The 15,854-nt window shown below is 33.5% G+C and overlaps 4 protein-coding genes across 4 annotated transcripts; 3 read left to right on the plus strand and 1 right to left on the minus strand.

Moving 5' to 3' along the window:
- The first annotated feature begins 2,623 nt into the window (after positions 1 to 2,623).
- LOC139842445 (uncharacterized) lies at positions 2,624 to 3,046 on the plus strand. The gene has a single exon (XM_071832583.1). It carries the CDS (start codon positions 2,624 to 2,626, stop codon positions 3,044 to 3,046), a length of 423 nt encoding a protein of 140 aa, XP_071688684.1.
- An 817-nt stretch (positions 3,047 to 3,863) lies between these two features.
- On the plus strand, positions 3,864 to 5,499 carry LOC139844782 (probable receptor-like protein kinase At5g24010). The gene has a single exon (XM_071835006.1). The coding sequence runs from the start codon at positions 3,976 to 3,978 to the stop codon at positions 5,365 to 5,367; it is 1,392 nt and encodes a 463-aa protein (XP_071691107.1). The 5' UTR covers positions 3,864 to 3,975; the 3' UTR covers positions 5,368 to 5,499.
- Positions 5,500 to 7,457: 1,958 nt separating this feature from the next.
- LOC139844783 (trihelix transcription factor GTL2) lies at positions 7,458 to 10,795 on the plus strand. Its single transcript, XM_071835007.1, has 2 exons — positions 7,458 to 8,311; positions 9,447 to 10,795. The coding sequence occupies exons 1-2, from the start codon at positions 7,947 to 7,949 to the stop codon at positions 10,621 to 10,623; spliced, it is 1,542 nt and encodes a 513-aa protein (XP_071691108.1). The 5' UTR covers positions 7,458 to 7,946; the 3' UTR covers positions 10,624 to 10,795.
- A 684-nt stretch (positions 10,796 to 11,479) lies between these two features.
- Positions 11,480 to 13,829, minus strand: LOC139844784 (syntaxin-71-like). The gene is made up of 8 exons (XM_071835008.1): positions 13,668 to 13,829; positions 13,449 to 13,574; positions 12,618 to 12,783; positions 12,444 to 12,529; positions 12,130 to 12,198; positions 11,806 to 11,850; positions 11,637 to 11,699; positions 11,480 to 11,560 (listed from the first exon to the last, which is right to left on the minus strand). The coding sequence occupies exons 1-8, from the start codon at positions 13,827 to 13,829 to the stop codon at positions 11,480 to 11,482; spliced, it is 798 nt and encodes a 265-aa protein (XP_071691109.1).
- Positions 13,830 to 15,854: the final 2,025 nt, after the last annotated feature.

Raw genomic sequence — 15,854 nt, forward strand, 5'->3', positions numbered from 1 at the left:
AACAAAATAATGTTATGAAAACTTGGGTATCGTTTGTTTTTTAAGATGTTTTTGTCTGAAGATCTTCGGATCATGTCTGTAAAGAAGATGTGTCCTAAAGGAATGTATGATTAATAGTGATTAATAGTGAAGACTGTTTGTATTTATGTCTGCAAAATAACTTAATCCTGTCTGCAGCACTTACGAGTTTGCATACAGAATAAAATACTACAGAAAAAATAAACAATAGTCCGCAATGCGAACATAACATATAGTAAGATGTGCAAGCTAAAAAAAACAGAAGAAAACTTAATAATGCAAAGGCCTTTCAAAAAACACGATTGAGATATTCAGGTCATTACCAAATCATATCTTTAAGACATATTTCTTTTTTCTTTCTGAATTATGAGAATTTTTTTAAAAAAATAAAATTCAAGTCATATTGTTAAAATGCATTAGAAAATACTACGTACCTTTTTGGTTAATTACCCTAATTATATATGTTCGCGAGTATATGTTCTCTAGTTTCACTGACAGCCCTTATAAACGCTAGTTTCAATTCACGAACTTAACAATTGGGGTTTTCCTGTTTAAAACTTTGTTGTGGTTTGATATTATAAATTGTTCAGCTTGATTACAAAGGTATGCTTAATTTGGTACTCGTGTTATATGTATATATATTTTTATTTGTGTTTTGCTGCATAATCGATTATTACGATTTCATCGTTTTTCGAGCTTAATTTGGATTTTAGGCATTTAAGTTTAGCTACTTCTAATGTTATTCTGTATAAAAGCTGATATTTTAGTACACTCTGACCTTAGGCATTTGGTAAAGTTCAAAATTTGAGTGTATGGCTAAATATTCGTAGATCGCATGATCTTATTTTCAATCAATGGTTTTTTTTTGGGCAAGCAGTGATTATGGAGCAAAAATTTGTGTGCTAGTAATGAAAAGAATGTGTACATGCTTTTTTGTGCTTATAAAGTAACATAATCTAGGTTTTTTTTATCTTTATTAAATATAATGAATGATAAACCTTGCTTATAATCCTAAGTTGAATATTAGGGATACAACTCGATGTTTTATGTTAAACAAGTTATAAACTTGGGTAGTGTTGTGTTGACTGATAGCTGAAAGCGTAATGATGATTGAACATTATGGATTTCCATCTAGGTTTGTTTTTTGATTTCCTTTTGTGTATATATTTGGGGAATTATCATCCTAGGGTTTTAATAATATAGTTTTTAATAATCAATTTGGGGTTATCTGTTATTGAGGTTATTGACTGTGTATACGGGTAACAGATGTAGACGGTTGATGTTGTATTTTGTCTATGAATCTTCTAGAATAACTTCAACACTTACTAGTGATTTGATTAATAGATATGCATGTTTAAAATTTGTTTGATAATTGAGCCATAATTACAAACTACAAGCAAATAATAATTTGTTCGGCTGAGAAGAACTAGTAATTAGTATATCAGTTAAGAATTATATATACTACATTATTGCAGACATGCAGTTAACATTAGTGAACATGTGTGTATTTTACTATATCTAAAGTAATGAAAACATTTATTTTTTAGTAATGATAACATTTAGTGCAGCTGGTTCATAGGTTTTCCGTTGTTAGCTAGTTAGACACGTATTTACTTTCCTAGTCATTTTCGTTCCACCCTGATGGTTGGAATTTGATTTAGGTTAGTGTTTAATTGCCGCTTGTTTTGGCTCGGTTATGGATTTCTTTTGCGTCAGTTTTACTTGTTGATCTTCTGATCCGTTTTAGTGTTATTACGTTTTTTCGCCAAAAAAAAAAAAAAAGGAAAAAGAAAAATAGATACGTTTAGGCTTGTGATCTTTTGGAATTTTACTTTTGGGGTTCTTTGTTCAATGTAGTTTTGTAAAACACTTTATATCCTGCTTCCAGCTGTAATATAGATATAGATTATTGTTATAATAGGAGTTTACGGTTGGATGACTTAGCTTCTTGAGTCACTACTCACTTCCTAATTAACACGATAATGATCATTTATTGCTAAGGTGGATGGAGTTGTAAATTTGGTGGATCAGTTGGCCTATGTAATGGTAAAAGATGTCATTTTGGTACTGGTAAGATTGGATTGACCTGGAACAGTTCATCTCCAAAATTTTTTCGTTGCATGTGTATTTTTTATGAATATTTGGGATTTTAGTCTGTATTATATGATACTTGTACTAAAGTTCAATTCCTTCGATGAAAACTTATTTATTTATTTTAGTCTTCTCATAAAAGTGGTTTAGGAGGTTTTATGCAGTGTATGTACACTTCTGATACTCTGATAGACTTTCAAGCTTCGACCCACATGACTAATTTTCTTTTAAGATATTTCTTTTACTCTTTTGACCCGAAAGGGATAAGCATAAACCAAATTGACCCATTTAGGATTCTAATATGTCATAGTGTCATATTTGATTACTAAAGTGATGAGCGACTTTTGAGCTTCGACCCACATGACTACTTTTCCTTTTATACCCGTTTGACTAGAAAGGGTTAAGCTTAAACAAGTTGACCCATTTAGAAGTAACCACAGTGAACTGCTCAGTTCTTTATTTGTTCTTGCTAATACGATAATTTCTTTCTTTAGGCTCTTGATTATCTAGCTGTATGGATCTTTCGGACGACATATTTGGCGCATCTTTAAATTTAGAAGAGACTCACTTGAACGAAGGCTTTCAAGAAGGTTATAATGCTGGTTTTTCTTCCGGAAAAGAAGACGGACGTGAAGTTGGATTGAAAACAGGGTTCGTTACCGGCGAGGAGTTGGGATTTTACAGAGGTTGCGTTGGCGTTTGGAAATCTGCAATTCGAGTTGACCCAACATGTTTCTCAACTAGGGTTCAAAAGAACATTAAAGAGATGGATAAGTTGGTATCCGAGTATCCGATTTTGGAGCCAGAAAACGAGTCAGTAACAGATATTATGGGGTCATTAAGGCTAAAGTTCCGGGCTATTTGTGCAACGCTGAATGTTAAGTTGGAGTACAGTGGGTACCCCAAAGCCTCTGACTCGAATGAGACTCAGTTTTAAAGTATAGTAACATACCAATACCGGGTCTAAAAACTATAAAGCGATAATGTGGATCAATAAAGCTCGATGTGCGAATATGGTAGCTGATGTTGCTGATAATTGTGATTCATCAATCATCATTTTAGTTTTATTCTGTCATTTGGGTTATCTGGGTTTTGGGTACATTTAGGTAGCATGCATTATGCAAGTGGCTTTACATTAAAGAGCGATTGATTAAATAGTGATGTCAATACTAATCTATGAATTCGTGAATGTACCAGTTTATTGTTTCAATCTCCCTTACTCCACTTTACAATTTGTTAGTAAAAAATTATAGACCTGTGTATATTGTTAAAGTCAAATACTCGTAATGAAAAAAGTTTCTAAGGTGTTGTCTGTTTTTTAAGATGTTTTTGTCAGAGGGTCTGCAGACCATGTTTGTAGAGAAGATTTGGTCTAAAGGTCTGTATGCTAAATAGTGAAGGTTTATTTTGATGTCTGCAAAATAACTTAATCATGTATGCAGCACTTAGAAGCATATTTCAAACAGAATAAGACATAATTTTATCTTATGTCTTTAAAAAAATAAACAGTCTATAGTCAAAATGTGTATAGGCGCGAGGAAATAAGACATAATAAAATAGACACGAATTGATTTAAAAAATGTTAGCCTTGAAATGATGAGTTAGTTAAAAATATGGTGCCTAAAATAGAGCAAAGCACTTAGTTTAGTGGCCAAACTATAAAACACAAAAACTTATGTGCCACCGTACAAAAACCGTTGCAAGTTGAAAAAGTCTACACGAAATAACGCCAGTGAAGCTTCTTCAATAACGCGTTTTCAACACCCAAATTTTTCATCTAAACACAGGTTCTTTCATCCATACCAATTCTCAGTTTCAATTATCCATTTAATTTAATTTCTCAACCAAAATCATCAAACTCTAATTATGTCAATTCAAATCAAATCGCTTCTTTTTATTTTACTAGCAATTACCGTCACCGTCGTCTCGGCTTTCTACCCCGCCGATCACTACCTCATTGACTGCGGAACCACCGCAAGCACCACCACCGTTGACGTAGACCACCGTATCTTCACTGGTGACGGATCGTCACTGGTTTTATCATCAACGAAATCAGTCGCGTTACACGATTCGAAGCCAGATCCCAATTTTTCCCCAATTTATCACACTGCTAGGGTTTTCATGAAACCTTCGCATTACAGTTTCAAAATTAAAGAAAAAGGGACGCATTTGGTACGTATTCATTTTCATAGGTTCGATTTTAGTAATACTGGTAGTACATGTCATGATCAATTTCATGTTTCTGCTAATGGTTATGTGTTGTTACATAATTTCTCTATTTCGAAAGGGAACCCTAGAATTAAGGATTTTATGATTTCGGTGGATGATGATGATGATGAGCTTGTGATTAGGTTTATTCCGGTTGATAAGTCGAGTTTTGCATATGTTAATGCGATAGAGGTTATATCTGCTCCTAAAGATTTGATTCCTGATGAGTATGTTAAACATGCATATGAGACTGTTTATAGGGTTAGTGTTGGTGGTGTTAAAGTGACTCCTTTCAATGATTCTCTATGGAGGAATTGGGTTCCTGATGATGAGTTTTTGAAAACTAGTGATGGTTCGTTGAAAAGTTACAGCAAATTTCACTTTGGTGGTCGAATTCAGTACCGATTAGGTGGTGCAAGTCGTGAAGTTGGTCCAGATAACATGTACAACAGTGCAAGAATCATTTCAAGTTTGAATGATTCAATCCCAAAGGTGAACATGACTTGGGTCTTCCCTGTAAGAAAAGGTTTTAGCTATCTTGTTAGGTTGCATTTCTGCGATATTGCAAGTCTTTCTGTTGGAATGATTTATTTCAATGTTTATGTGAACGGAGATTTGGTTTATGAGAATTTGGATCTCTCAGCTCTCACAAACTATATGTTAGCATCACCTTTCTATGCTGATTTCGTGGTTGATTCTGAGAAAATCTCTGATGTTATTAGAGTTGATATCGGTCCTTCAAGTTTGAGCAGGTCACACGCAGTTGATGGTATTTTGAATGGGTTGGAGATATGGAAGATGGATAATTCAATGAAGAGTCTTGATGGTGAAGTGTCTGCTAACCAATTGGAGTCCAAAAACCAATCGGGTGGTCAATTGGGTCGTTTACTCTCGTTGAGTGGTGCTGTATGTTTGTTGGCAATTGCATTTTTGTTTATGCGAAGAAAAACCGAGGCCAAAAACTCTGCTGGATGGTCACGAGTACCCGTAGATGTATCTGAAATCGATCTTAAGTCTAACTATCCAAAGTCGACGGTGGTCAATGTGTAAGTCAAAATATTTCTTACAAATGCATCCATATATACGAAGCACGGATGAAGTATGGATACTCAAGTTTGGAGATGACTATAATCTGTAAGTTTGATTGTTTACTAAACAAATGATTGATCTTTTGTACTATCATACTTGGCTTTTTCTTACAAAATAAATAACTATTTTGCTAGTGAAAATGACAAAAGAAAGATCATTGTTGCAAATGAATGATTTTGGGCATACTTGTCTAATTTTTTCCTGCACAGTTTGTAGTAATGAACATATTGTGATGCTACTTTGGTAACCTCATTTGATCATTGTGTTGTAGTAATTATTTAATTATGCACAAATAAACAATATTATATTTATTTTTCTTTGTCGTGAATATTACTTTTGTGTTGCTGCCTTCCATGAAATTTTGAAATTGCGTAACTATTAAAAAATCACTGTTATCTCTGCTCCAAGCATTTTCGAGTGGGCTGATAACTTGGGGCTATACGAGCTTCTTATGTAGTAAATAATCACTGTTTTACATAATTTTTTATTTTGAATGCTCTTTAGATAGATACTTAGCTCTCTGAAATTCTGATATTGCGTAGTTCAAAATGCAAATATGAGGAGTTACAGCATTGCATACGCTATCTCAACATTTTCGTTATGTGCTTACCCCTTCCGAGTTTACAATAAAATATATGTATTCGAAACCATATGTTTATGAGGTTTGAGAGGAACTAAGTGACATAAAAGATACAATATCTTCCAAATTTTAAGCTCCTACCACATAGCAACCTTTCTAAAAGTCTTATCTTTAAATAAATTATTTGGAGTGGGTGTGAACCAGCTAATAGTTGGAACCTTTTGCTTCTAATCCTGGATGTCAAGCATTTCAACTACTAATTGAGATAATCAAGTTGATTGGTTACCATCTATAAAAATACTCTCTTGGTGTAAAGTAAGAACTCTAACGCAAACAAAATCGGGTCTTGGTAGTGTTACAGGCTTTATCAAAAACAATAAAATTGTCTTATCAGTGATAGAAACGTACATGACTTGAATAACATGGGACAAAGTTCCCTCACCATTAAATGTCGAGTTATTTGGTATTGATCTAAAACTTATTGCATACCAACATTACAATGTCGGTAAGATGATGATTGAGATTTCACGTTGAAAGCATGATGATGCAAAGTAACCAAAGCTACTAAATGGGGAACAAGGCAAATCTAGCACTTAACGACGTGTGAACAACATTAATGGTCCTCGAAAGCAAATTATCAAACTAGCAAACAAATTATGTCATCGTATACGAGATTGAGTATTGTTGTTGTATATTAATCAATTCTATTATTATAAATATAAGTGAACCAATTGTACTACTAATCACGAGTTTTCAAAAGGTAACACCTCTTATCTAACCTTTTATACGGAGTAATTTTTATTGGACTTTAAAGATAAAGGGTTTCAAATATGATTAGCTTATGTAGTATTTATACAAATTTATCAAAGATTTAAAGTCTGTATATGTACATCTAATTAGAATAAGTTAACGTAGCAAATAATACACTCTATCGATGTTGTGCTGTGATATATGGATGGATGGATGGATCAATAATAAAATAAAAGGGTCCCAGTTCTGTGCATGCATTCACGTGCTCCTGTTTCTATTTCATGGCCTTTTAATACACCACATCATAATCATATGATCATGAATCCAAAGGCTCTCGGCCCCTACCCTTCTGCCTTCAATTCTGTCCTTCCTATCTACATAGGATTCTTAAACACATACACACACACTCATTACCACGTGCCAACACACAGTCCCACGTGTGCGGTTGGCACGTGCACGTTACTCTCTCACGTGCTGTCTACTGATTGGGCTGTTCTGATTCCCACTCGGTATTCAAAAACCTTATGGCCTACTATACAGTGTACACACCACAAAACACACTCTCTCTCTATAATTAACTGTCATACAAGACAAAAGTCTTTGATGAAACCATGACAATAATGATAATGATAGGATATATTGAAAAGAGAGAAAGTTTAAAATAATACACACACACACACTCTCAAGTGTGTGCTACAAAGTGAGTGAGAAAAAGGTTTTTTGCTGTGTTTTTTTTTCAACACACAGTGGATGCGTTCTATCAAAAGAATGATGATTTATAAGTGATCAAGTGTGAAAGATAGTTTTGTGTTTGAGTACTTTCATCTTCTTTACAGTGAGAAAAGGGTTTTTGTTCTAAAAGTGACTGGTTGTTCAACAGATCAATAATACAATTGATTGTGTTAAAGAATAGTGTTGTGTTGTTCTTCATGATCAATTCATTTACACATAGTGAAAGTTGAGCTACTATGTGCTAAAAGTATTGGTTTCAATTCCTTTGTGTTTTTCAAGATATATCTTAATCTTATTATTAGATCAACAGTAAACACAGTCAGTGTGTATCTGTGTGTTAACTAAAAGTGACAAATTCAAGAAATAGATTGTTGTCTTTCAAGATCTTTGCTTTATTATACACTTAGTGAAAATTAAGAGTTTTTGTGTGAGTGATTTTTTAATTTAATTGCACTAAATACAATTTTATAAGACTACTATGTTTGATGGAGTACCAGTTGAGCAATTTCATCAATTCGTATCTACACCTTCTTCAAGAATCATCCCACCAAATTCTTCTTTGATTCAAACACAACCAATTTTAACTTCAACAAATATTAATTTTCTATCTTTTGATCCAATTTTATTCCCTCCTACTCATCATCAAACTCTATTTCAACCCAATCAATTTGTACGAACACCGACACGAGTAGATCAATTCAATGGTACTCATGAAGGTAAAATGGATGAAGAAATGGATACAAACGATAATACGTGGTCAAATGATGAAGTCATACAACTTTTGAGGATCAAATCTAGTTCAGAAAATTGGTTTAGGGATTTCACGTGGGACCATGTTTCCAGGTAATCATCCTCCTTAATTATTCTTAATTAATTTGTCTTTAAACATTTACGTACTGTTTGTTAACATGGCCTTTGAATATAGTTATAGTTATAGTTTATTTAATTTTTCTTAATTAATTTGTCTTTAAACATTTACTGTTTGTTAACATGGCCTTTGAATATAGTTATGGTTATAGTTTATTAACATCGCCTTTAAACTAATTAACACTAACCTAATTAGCATTAAACAAATTAACCGCTCTTAAATAGCTTTTGGCCTAGCAATATATATGGAGTTTATCAACCAATCATGAGGTTAAGGTTCCAGTATGTCGTTGGTATATAAACGAATAGTCTAACTAAGAACGTTATTCCATCATTAGGCACATGCATAAGCATAGATTTGTAAATACATTTTTTGGGCTAAATCTTTGGATAAACTGAAACTCATTTCAATCACAGTCACCTAATCAAAATATTTGTTATGCTGTGTTATTTTTTTTTTATTAATTTTTCTTTGGGATGAAAAACTCTCACACCCATTTTTGTCCACGACGGACTCGAACTCATAACCTCAAGGTTAATGAGTAATACCGTTGGGCCGGAAGCCCTTTGGTTTGTTATGCATGTTATTGTGGTTATGTATGTTTGCATTTGCATATTGAAAAGCATATTTACATTTATATTTGTTTTATGTTACATATGTGAACTATATATGGCTTTAAATTGTTAGTACAAGCAGTTTTCCTGACGATGTATCCAAAATTGTACTCGCTTTATATTATATTTCTGAATTTATGTACTCATAATATGTTTTTTGTTATATAAGGAACATTCATATGTAATATGAGTCAAATAGTACATGTAGGTGTAACAAGTACTTTAATGTAGCACCATTTTATATTAAAAAAAAAAAAAAAAAAAAAAATTGTAATTGCTACAAATACCTGTGACTTGCAAGTTTTTATGGCACATGGAAATGGTTTCAGGTTTTTGGTTATTGTATATGTAGTCAATTTAAATCACAACTTACAAAGTATTTGAAATGGCCAAATATCCCATATAAGCCTAATAGTGTCTTACTCTTTAGTGTGTGTAATGTATTACTGTAATTAAATGCTTATAAATTCTGTTGTGATGGTTGTTGGAGCTACAGAAAGTTAGCAGAGATGGGGTACAAAAAGAGTGCAGAAAAATGCAAGGAAAAGTATGAAGTGGAAACTTGTACAAGTTTTAGTAGCAGTACCATAGGGTACAACAAGAACATCAATAGGTACATGATAAATGAAGAGGTTGATGAAAATCTATACAATAATAGTGCTGACCAAAATACTCACCATAAGGTCACCACTGAATTATCTGAAAATATGAATCACCATGAACAACCTCAAGTACATGAGAAAGTAGCAGAAGAACAAAATCTTGAGGATCAGGGGCAAAAATGTCATTTTGAAAAAGACCCGGTTGAGGTAATAGTACAACCAACTGATCAAGATGATGTACAAGTGACAAAAAGCAAGAAAAGGAAGAGAAAGCACAAGAACTTTAAGATGGTCAAAGGGATGTGCATTGACTTGGTCAAAAAGATGATGGCTAAACAAGAAGAGATGCACAAAATGTTACTTGAAGACATGGCGAATCGCGATGAAGAGAAGATTAAGAGGGAAGAAGCTTGGAGGAAGGATGAAATGGAAAGGGTACAAAAGGAATTTCAAATCAGAGAACACGAACAAGAGATGGCGAGAGATAGACAATCTACAATCAATGAGTATCTTAACAAGATCACATCTTTTGATAAAAAGATTCAAATACCTTTTGATATGGACTTACAAGAACTTCAAACAAATATAGCAAACATTGATAAGCTCATGTCCTCAAGTGAAATTACAAAGACACCCTCGTTGGATATGATCACCGAAAAGTCGAATCAGTATCAGCTGACGGCGAAAGATGACATCGGGAAAAGATGGCCAAGAGATGAAGTTTTGGCATTGATAAACATAAGGAGCAAAGTGAATAATGGCATTGGTGTAGGCAATAATGAGGAACATAAAGGTGGTGGTTCATTATGGGAGAGGATATCACAAGGGATGTTAGATTTGGGTTACAAGAGAAGTGCAAAAAGGTGTAAAGAGAAGTGGGAGAATATAAACAAGTACTTTAGAAAAACAAAAGATGCAAACAAGAAGAGGTCATTGGATTCAAGAACTTGTCCTTATTACTACGAACTAAGCAAATTGTACAATCAAGAAAAGGTAGCCTTATCGTCCAACTCCGGCCCACCATCCTCTAACGAGCCAGAAAATACAACCATAATCATGCCGGAAAGCTAGCGAGGTTAGCCTGAGATCAATGGGATGTGGATCAGGAGAGACTTTTAATGTTGGTGTCTTTTCACTTCATAGATTAGTACATTTTTATTTTTTATATTCCATAAATGTTCAAATTAAGTACACATGTTTGCTTATTTAATTCAATAAATATGTAGTATATGTTTGTTTGTCATGACTATTCAAACCAATTTCAATTATTAGCTTTGATATTCAATTGTTTTAAGTTACTAGCTTTTCAAGAGCATGTAATCATGTATACATGTAATTCCAAATTGAATAATCTACCCTACAATCATCTCACAGGGAATATTTGCTTCCTAAAATACCTAAATTACCCCTGAAATGGGAAAAATGCTGCACACAACAAGAAGAAAATAATACTAATAATAACCAATTTTATAAAGATATGTGGGATTGTTTACACGAATTCAGTGAGATAGTGTCAGTTATATGGACTTTTGTCTTCTGTCTATTGATTGAATGGGCCCATAAGTTTTATCTTGTGAGAAAATGAGCCCAATAGTTTATGTTTCCATGACCATAACATGAGCAACAAATTTATGGTTACAGAAATAGATATACCAGGTATCTGAACTTATTGTTAAAAGGTATACACATAACCATAACCATAAAAATACATAACAAAACATGATGTTTAAATCCCTGACATAGCAATGTTCACTTTAGTACACTGCAAGAAACAAGAAATATAATATATGTATTTAGTTAGAATTACTGAAATTATATGTACAGGTCTTGCAATTGGGACCATATGCCTACAAGGAATGAAGAATGCATGGTGCAACAATATTATGCACACAAAAGTTGTTACATATTCTTGACTAATATAATCAACTTACTTGTATAAATATGCAGCAATTCCAAGTATTAGACATAGGAGTATGATATCGATGCAAAAGTTTCGACTAGATCTCAACTGAAAGATTCACGACACACGACGTTAAAAGTAAAAACAAATAAGCAAAATTAAAGAATATGTTAAGTAGGGTTACCTTTATAACAGTATCCTTGAGTCTAACATTAGTACTTTTTAGGTCAGAGGTCGCCCTATCGACCTGGAATTAATTTAGAACTTAGTTGGAGTTTAACAATACAGAGTAGTTGTGAACTACGATCTTGCCTAAATTACGACTTGGTTCAATTCAGTTTGAACGAAATTACCTTATCGTCAATTTCATCCATCAAAGGCACCTGCCTATCAACTTCCTGCACAGTAAAAAATCAGGAAAATACTTTTATTGTTATGTTTTTTTTATATAAAATTCTATCCAGTTTCATTTGTTAGAATTTTACCTAGTTGACACCAACAATAGAGAAAACAGAACAGTTGGTGACTTACTCTTACATTCTAACCTCCATTATATATTCGAAATAGGGCATGTTTTAACTATTAAACCAATGTAGAATTGAACTGGTTGTTATTAGTTTAACTTTTCGGGTTGTATTCACTATGACATAAATGTAACAAAATTAATGTTGTGAAACCTCTTTCATGTCCTGGGTCATGTTTTTCAGAGTACCTAGTCCTTCTGCTATCACATCCAACCCTTCGTCCTGCGTAAAATCATAATAAATTGATCATATTCACCACACTTTCTGTTGCATACACCAAAATTTTGCATTAAAGTGTTGTACCATACGCATTTATAGAGTACTATCTTGATGTATGCATCATAAAGTTTGATATATATATAAAAAAAAAAAAAAGTTTAAATGTTTGATATAAACATCACTAGTCTCATTCTATAAATGTTATTCGTTTGACAGCAAGATTATAAACTTATGCATGTTGTACAGACCTGTCGCAATCTCCGCATTTCATATTCTTGTCTAAAGTTATAGGTCTCATCAGTATGTTGATAATAGTAACTATCAAAGGTTCCATCTGATAACACAAAAATGATATACTCCGTATTACTTACAAAATTTTCAAAATCCATGAAATTAAGCATATGTGTTTAAGAGAATATTACCTAAGGATGAGTTAAACTTAATTCTTCCATTCGAACTGGATGATTCCAAACCATGGCTTTGTTGAGGCTTGCTTGATGTCATATCTGGCACACATTCAATCCTCTCTTTAAGTGCTAAGACCAAATCATTTCGTGCATCGAGCTCATCTTTAGAAACCCCTTTCACCTATACACATTATAAATCAACCTCAACAAAGTGATAGACTCCATTCAATTATAGCCTAATGGTTAGGGTTTTGATATACTCATAAAAGGTCTTAGTCAAACCTCACTAGAAGCATATATTATAGCGGCTAGGTAAAGGGTCGAAAACGGTCGTGGAATAACCAGTGGCGGATCTAGAATTTTTTTCGATGACGTCAAACGTTAAAAATATGAAGGAAAAAAAGGCGAAACGCCGAACTTTTAACATATAAATACATTTAAAAAACCTTTTGTCGGGGGCGACTGACCCTATTGCTTCAACATAGGTCCGCCCGTGGGGATAACCCGGTTATGACGAGTATATCTTACTAAAAATACTCACTTTCCGTTAGCCTGAATAGAAAAAGCCTTATCCATTTACCAGTTTACAATTTGCCAAGATGCGTGCAACTAGTAGTACATATTCGCACTCTGGTTAATACATATGCTAACATGACAACTATCACAAAATATTGTTTAAGGTTCGTATATAGCGCAACTGAATTGTATAAATGAGCTAGCGTCCATTAAATTAAATACTAATAAAAACATACTACCATCTATGGGCACTCTATGATCCAAATCAGAACTATAAGTTAGTATATAAATGATATATGCAGAAAAATGTTAATGTTCAAGCATGTAAACCTTTTTGAAAGCTAAGCGTTGTAACTTTGGTAGTTCATCAAGCAACCGCGCTTTAGTCCTTCGAATTTCAGCATATAGTGCCACTGCAGCTGCCCTGTTTTTCTCTGCTGCAGCAACTTCCGATTTCTACACAACGAAAAGTGCATTTAATGATGTAACAACAACATGATACGTACACCATTAAATTTGATATTGTAATAATAAGAAGAAATCGAGTACCTCCATGGCTTGATCAAGGTCAGATTCAATAGCCGTGTAAAGGTTAGCGAATGCATCGTTCGCATTGATATTGTCGTTAGCCTCCTTTTGTTTGTTGATATCGTATTTTTCGTACTTTTTACATATGGAATCTAGTCTCGTGATCACGTCAATTACTCCCATCTGTATATTTTCGATCACAGCTTTGAATTAATTATACAAAATGAATTTTAATCGTACATGTATTAATGTGTTTGTATGATGAGAGTTGGAATTGAGCAGAAAATGATATTGAATTGATATAAAGTGTGTTTGTTTAGGTAACGAGTTGAGAGTAAAGACAAAGCTGGCGGAGGTGGGGGAAGATACGGACGGAGATGGCAAAGCACACGTTCGAAAAACATGAAAATAGATAGATGAAATTTTTTAAAGGTAATTATCTCAAAATTAACATAAATTAGTTGGAGCGTATAATGTAAAATGCTAATGTTAATTGACATTAAGAAAAAAAAAAAATTAAAACTCACATTAGGCCCATTATTTACTCATGATCAAGCGTATTTCAGGTTTGAGTGGAAAGAGTATGAAATGTTTGGAGATTAATTGTTTACTTTTCAACAAGCGTGTATACCCCTGTATTAGAGATTTTAGATACGCGAGGTTGGCTTAATGGTCAATTTGTGAGGGTTTAATTCGGTAGTGAACTTGAATGAGTTGTTCAACGAGTCCATAGAGTCAATGAGTGCTGTGTAAGAGAAAGTACTAATTTCAATCAATGATTGTCAGAGTGTTGTTAGAAATAGATTTTGCAGGTCATTTTATATGTAAGTAATATGGTTTGCACTTATGGGTCTAACTATGTACACGTTTCACATTATGATGGATTGACCAACATTAAGAGTTGTTGTAACGACCCGTCAAAATCGCTTTTGACGCGGCACGTTAATCATTGATTCTACAGTGAGGTTTTGACCTCTATATGATACGTTTTGATAAAATATTGCATTCATTAAAATAAGTGACTTTCTAAACATAGAAAGTTATAAATATGTGGTCGAATGCTTAGGTATAAGCAAAACCCCAAAATACATAAGTCTTTAATTTACAGGTTGACATCACAGTCCAATTATTTATTACACAACACAGTTTTATTTTAAATGCAATAAACTTTGTACAAAGCATGAGAGACTCCATGCAGGCAACAAGCACATCACAGCGGAAGCAGTCTAAGGACCTGAGAATAAAACATGCTAAAAAGTCAACACGAATGTTGGTGAGTTATAGGTTTAATTGCTCGAGTCATAAACATATATAAAGATAGACCACGAGATTTCATCAAAAGTTTATCAATAGATTCTACGTAACAGAGCACCCTGGTAACTAAACTTAACGCTATAGTGATAATTACCCCATTCGTTTTAATACACGCAAACCAACGTGTCTTAAACTCAAATAACATACGTCCGTTAAAAGGCTAGCGCTCTAGCTCGGACGGGGATGTCAAGCCCTATGGATCCATATACAATTATTCGCGCCCACCAGTCCATATCCTATGTACTGGCAGCTACTAGTTACCAAAGCTAAGGGATTTTCGGTTTAACTCAGTGTAGAATTTAGTATGTACTTGTGTCTTATTGCGTTTAAAATAAATTGCATGTATTCTCAGCCCAAAAATATTTAAAGTATTTAAAAAGGGAGACTATAACTCACAGTTCAATATTGAGACTCAATATTGTAGGCAAATTGCGTAGACGTAATGATGGTAGACGACTGTATGGTTGGCCTTGGATTCAAGAACAATACCCCGAACAATACCCAATATTTCCTTACCTTAAAGCGGTTTGAAACCCGAATTAAAAACACTCTCGTATATACCTTATTATTATTAAACTTAAATTTAAAATTATAATTATAATTATAATTTAAATATAAATTTTGATTACTGAAAAAGTTGTGAAGAATCCGTAGAGCAAACAGGCGTATTTATAATACTTTTTCATTTACTGTAGCTCATGCGATCGCATGAGTTTTCAGTGTTTTTTTGCCATGCGATTGCATGGCCGCCTTTTCCGTTTTTGTTTGCTAGTTCGTCGACATCAAATAGTGTTTACTGTAGTAAATAGTGTTTACTGTATCAAATCACTGTAGCAAAGTCTTTTTCACTGTAGTACTGTAGCAAAATACATTTTCACTGTAGCAAATAGTGTT

Source organism: Rutidosis leptorrhynchoides, chromosome 4 (assembly GCF_046630445.1).
Source record: "Rutidosis leptorrhynchoides isolate AG116_Rl617_1_P2 chromosome 4, CSIRO_AGI_Rlap_v1, whole genome shotgun sequence".
NCBI lineage: Eukaryota > Viridiplantae > Streptophyta > Magnoliopsida > Asterales > Asteraceae > Rutidosis > Rutidosis leptorrhynchoides.

What these genes read in the sequence shown, in the direction of transcription:
- LOC139842445 (XM_071832583.1), top strand. Translation starts at nt 2,624, where the DNA reads ATGGATCTTTCGGACGACATATTTGGCGCATCTTTAAATTTAGAAGAG.
- LOC139844782 (XM_071835006.1), top strand. Translation starts at nt 3,976, where the DNA reads ATGTCAATTCAAATCAAATCGCTTCTTTTTATTTTACTAGCAATTACC.
- LOC139844783 (XM_071835007.1), top strand. Translation starts at nt 7,947, where the DNA reads ATGTTTGATGGAGTACCAGTTGAGCAATTTCATCAATTCGTATCTACA. An exon ending in ACGTGGGACCATGTTTCCAG is followed by an intron (nt 8,312 to 9,446) that starts GTAATCATCCTC and finishes TTGGAGCTACAG; the next exon opens with AAAGTTAGCAGAGATGGGGT.
- LOC139844784 (XM_071835008.1), bottom strand. Translation starts at nt 13,829, where the DNA reads ATGGGAGTAATTGACGTGATCACGAGACTAGATTCCATATGTAAAAAG. An exon ending in TAAGTTTAACTCATCCTTAG is followed by an intron (nt 12,530 to 12,617) that starts GTAATATTCTCT and finishes TTGTGTTATCAG; the next exon opens with ATGGAACCTTTGATAGTTAC. An exon ending in AAATGCGGAGATTGCGACAG is followed by an intron (nt 12,199 to 12,443) that starts GTCTGTACAACA and finishes GATTTTACGCAG; the next exon opens with GACGAAGGGTTGGATGTGAT.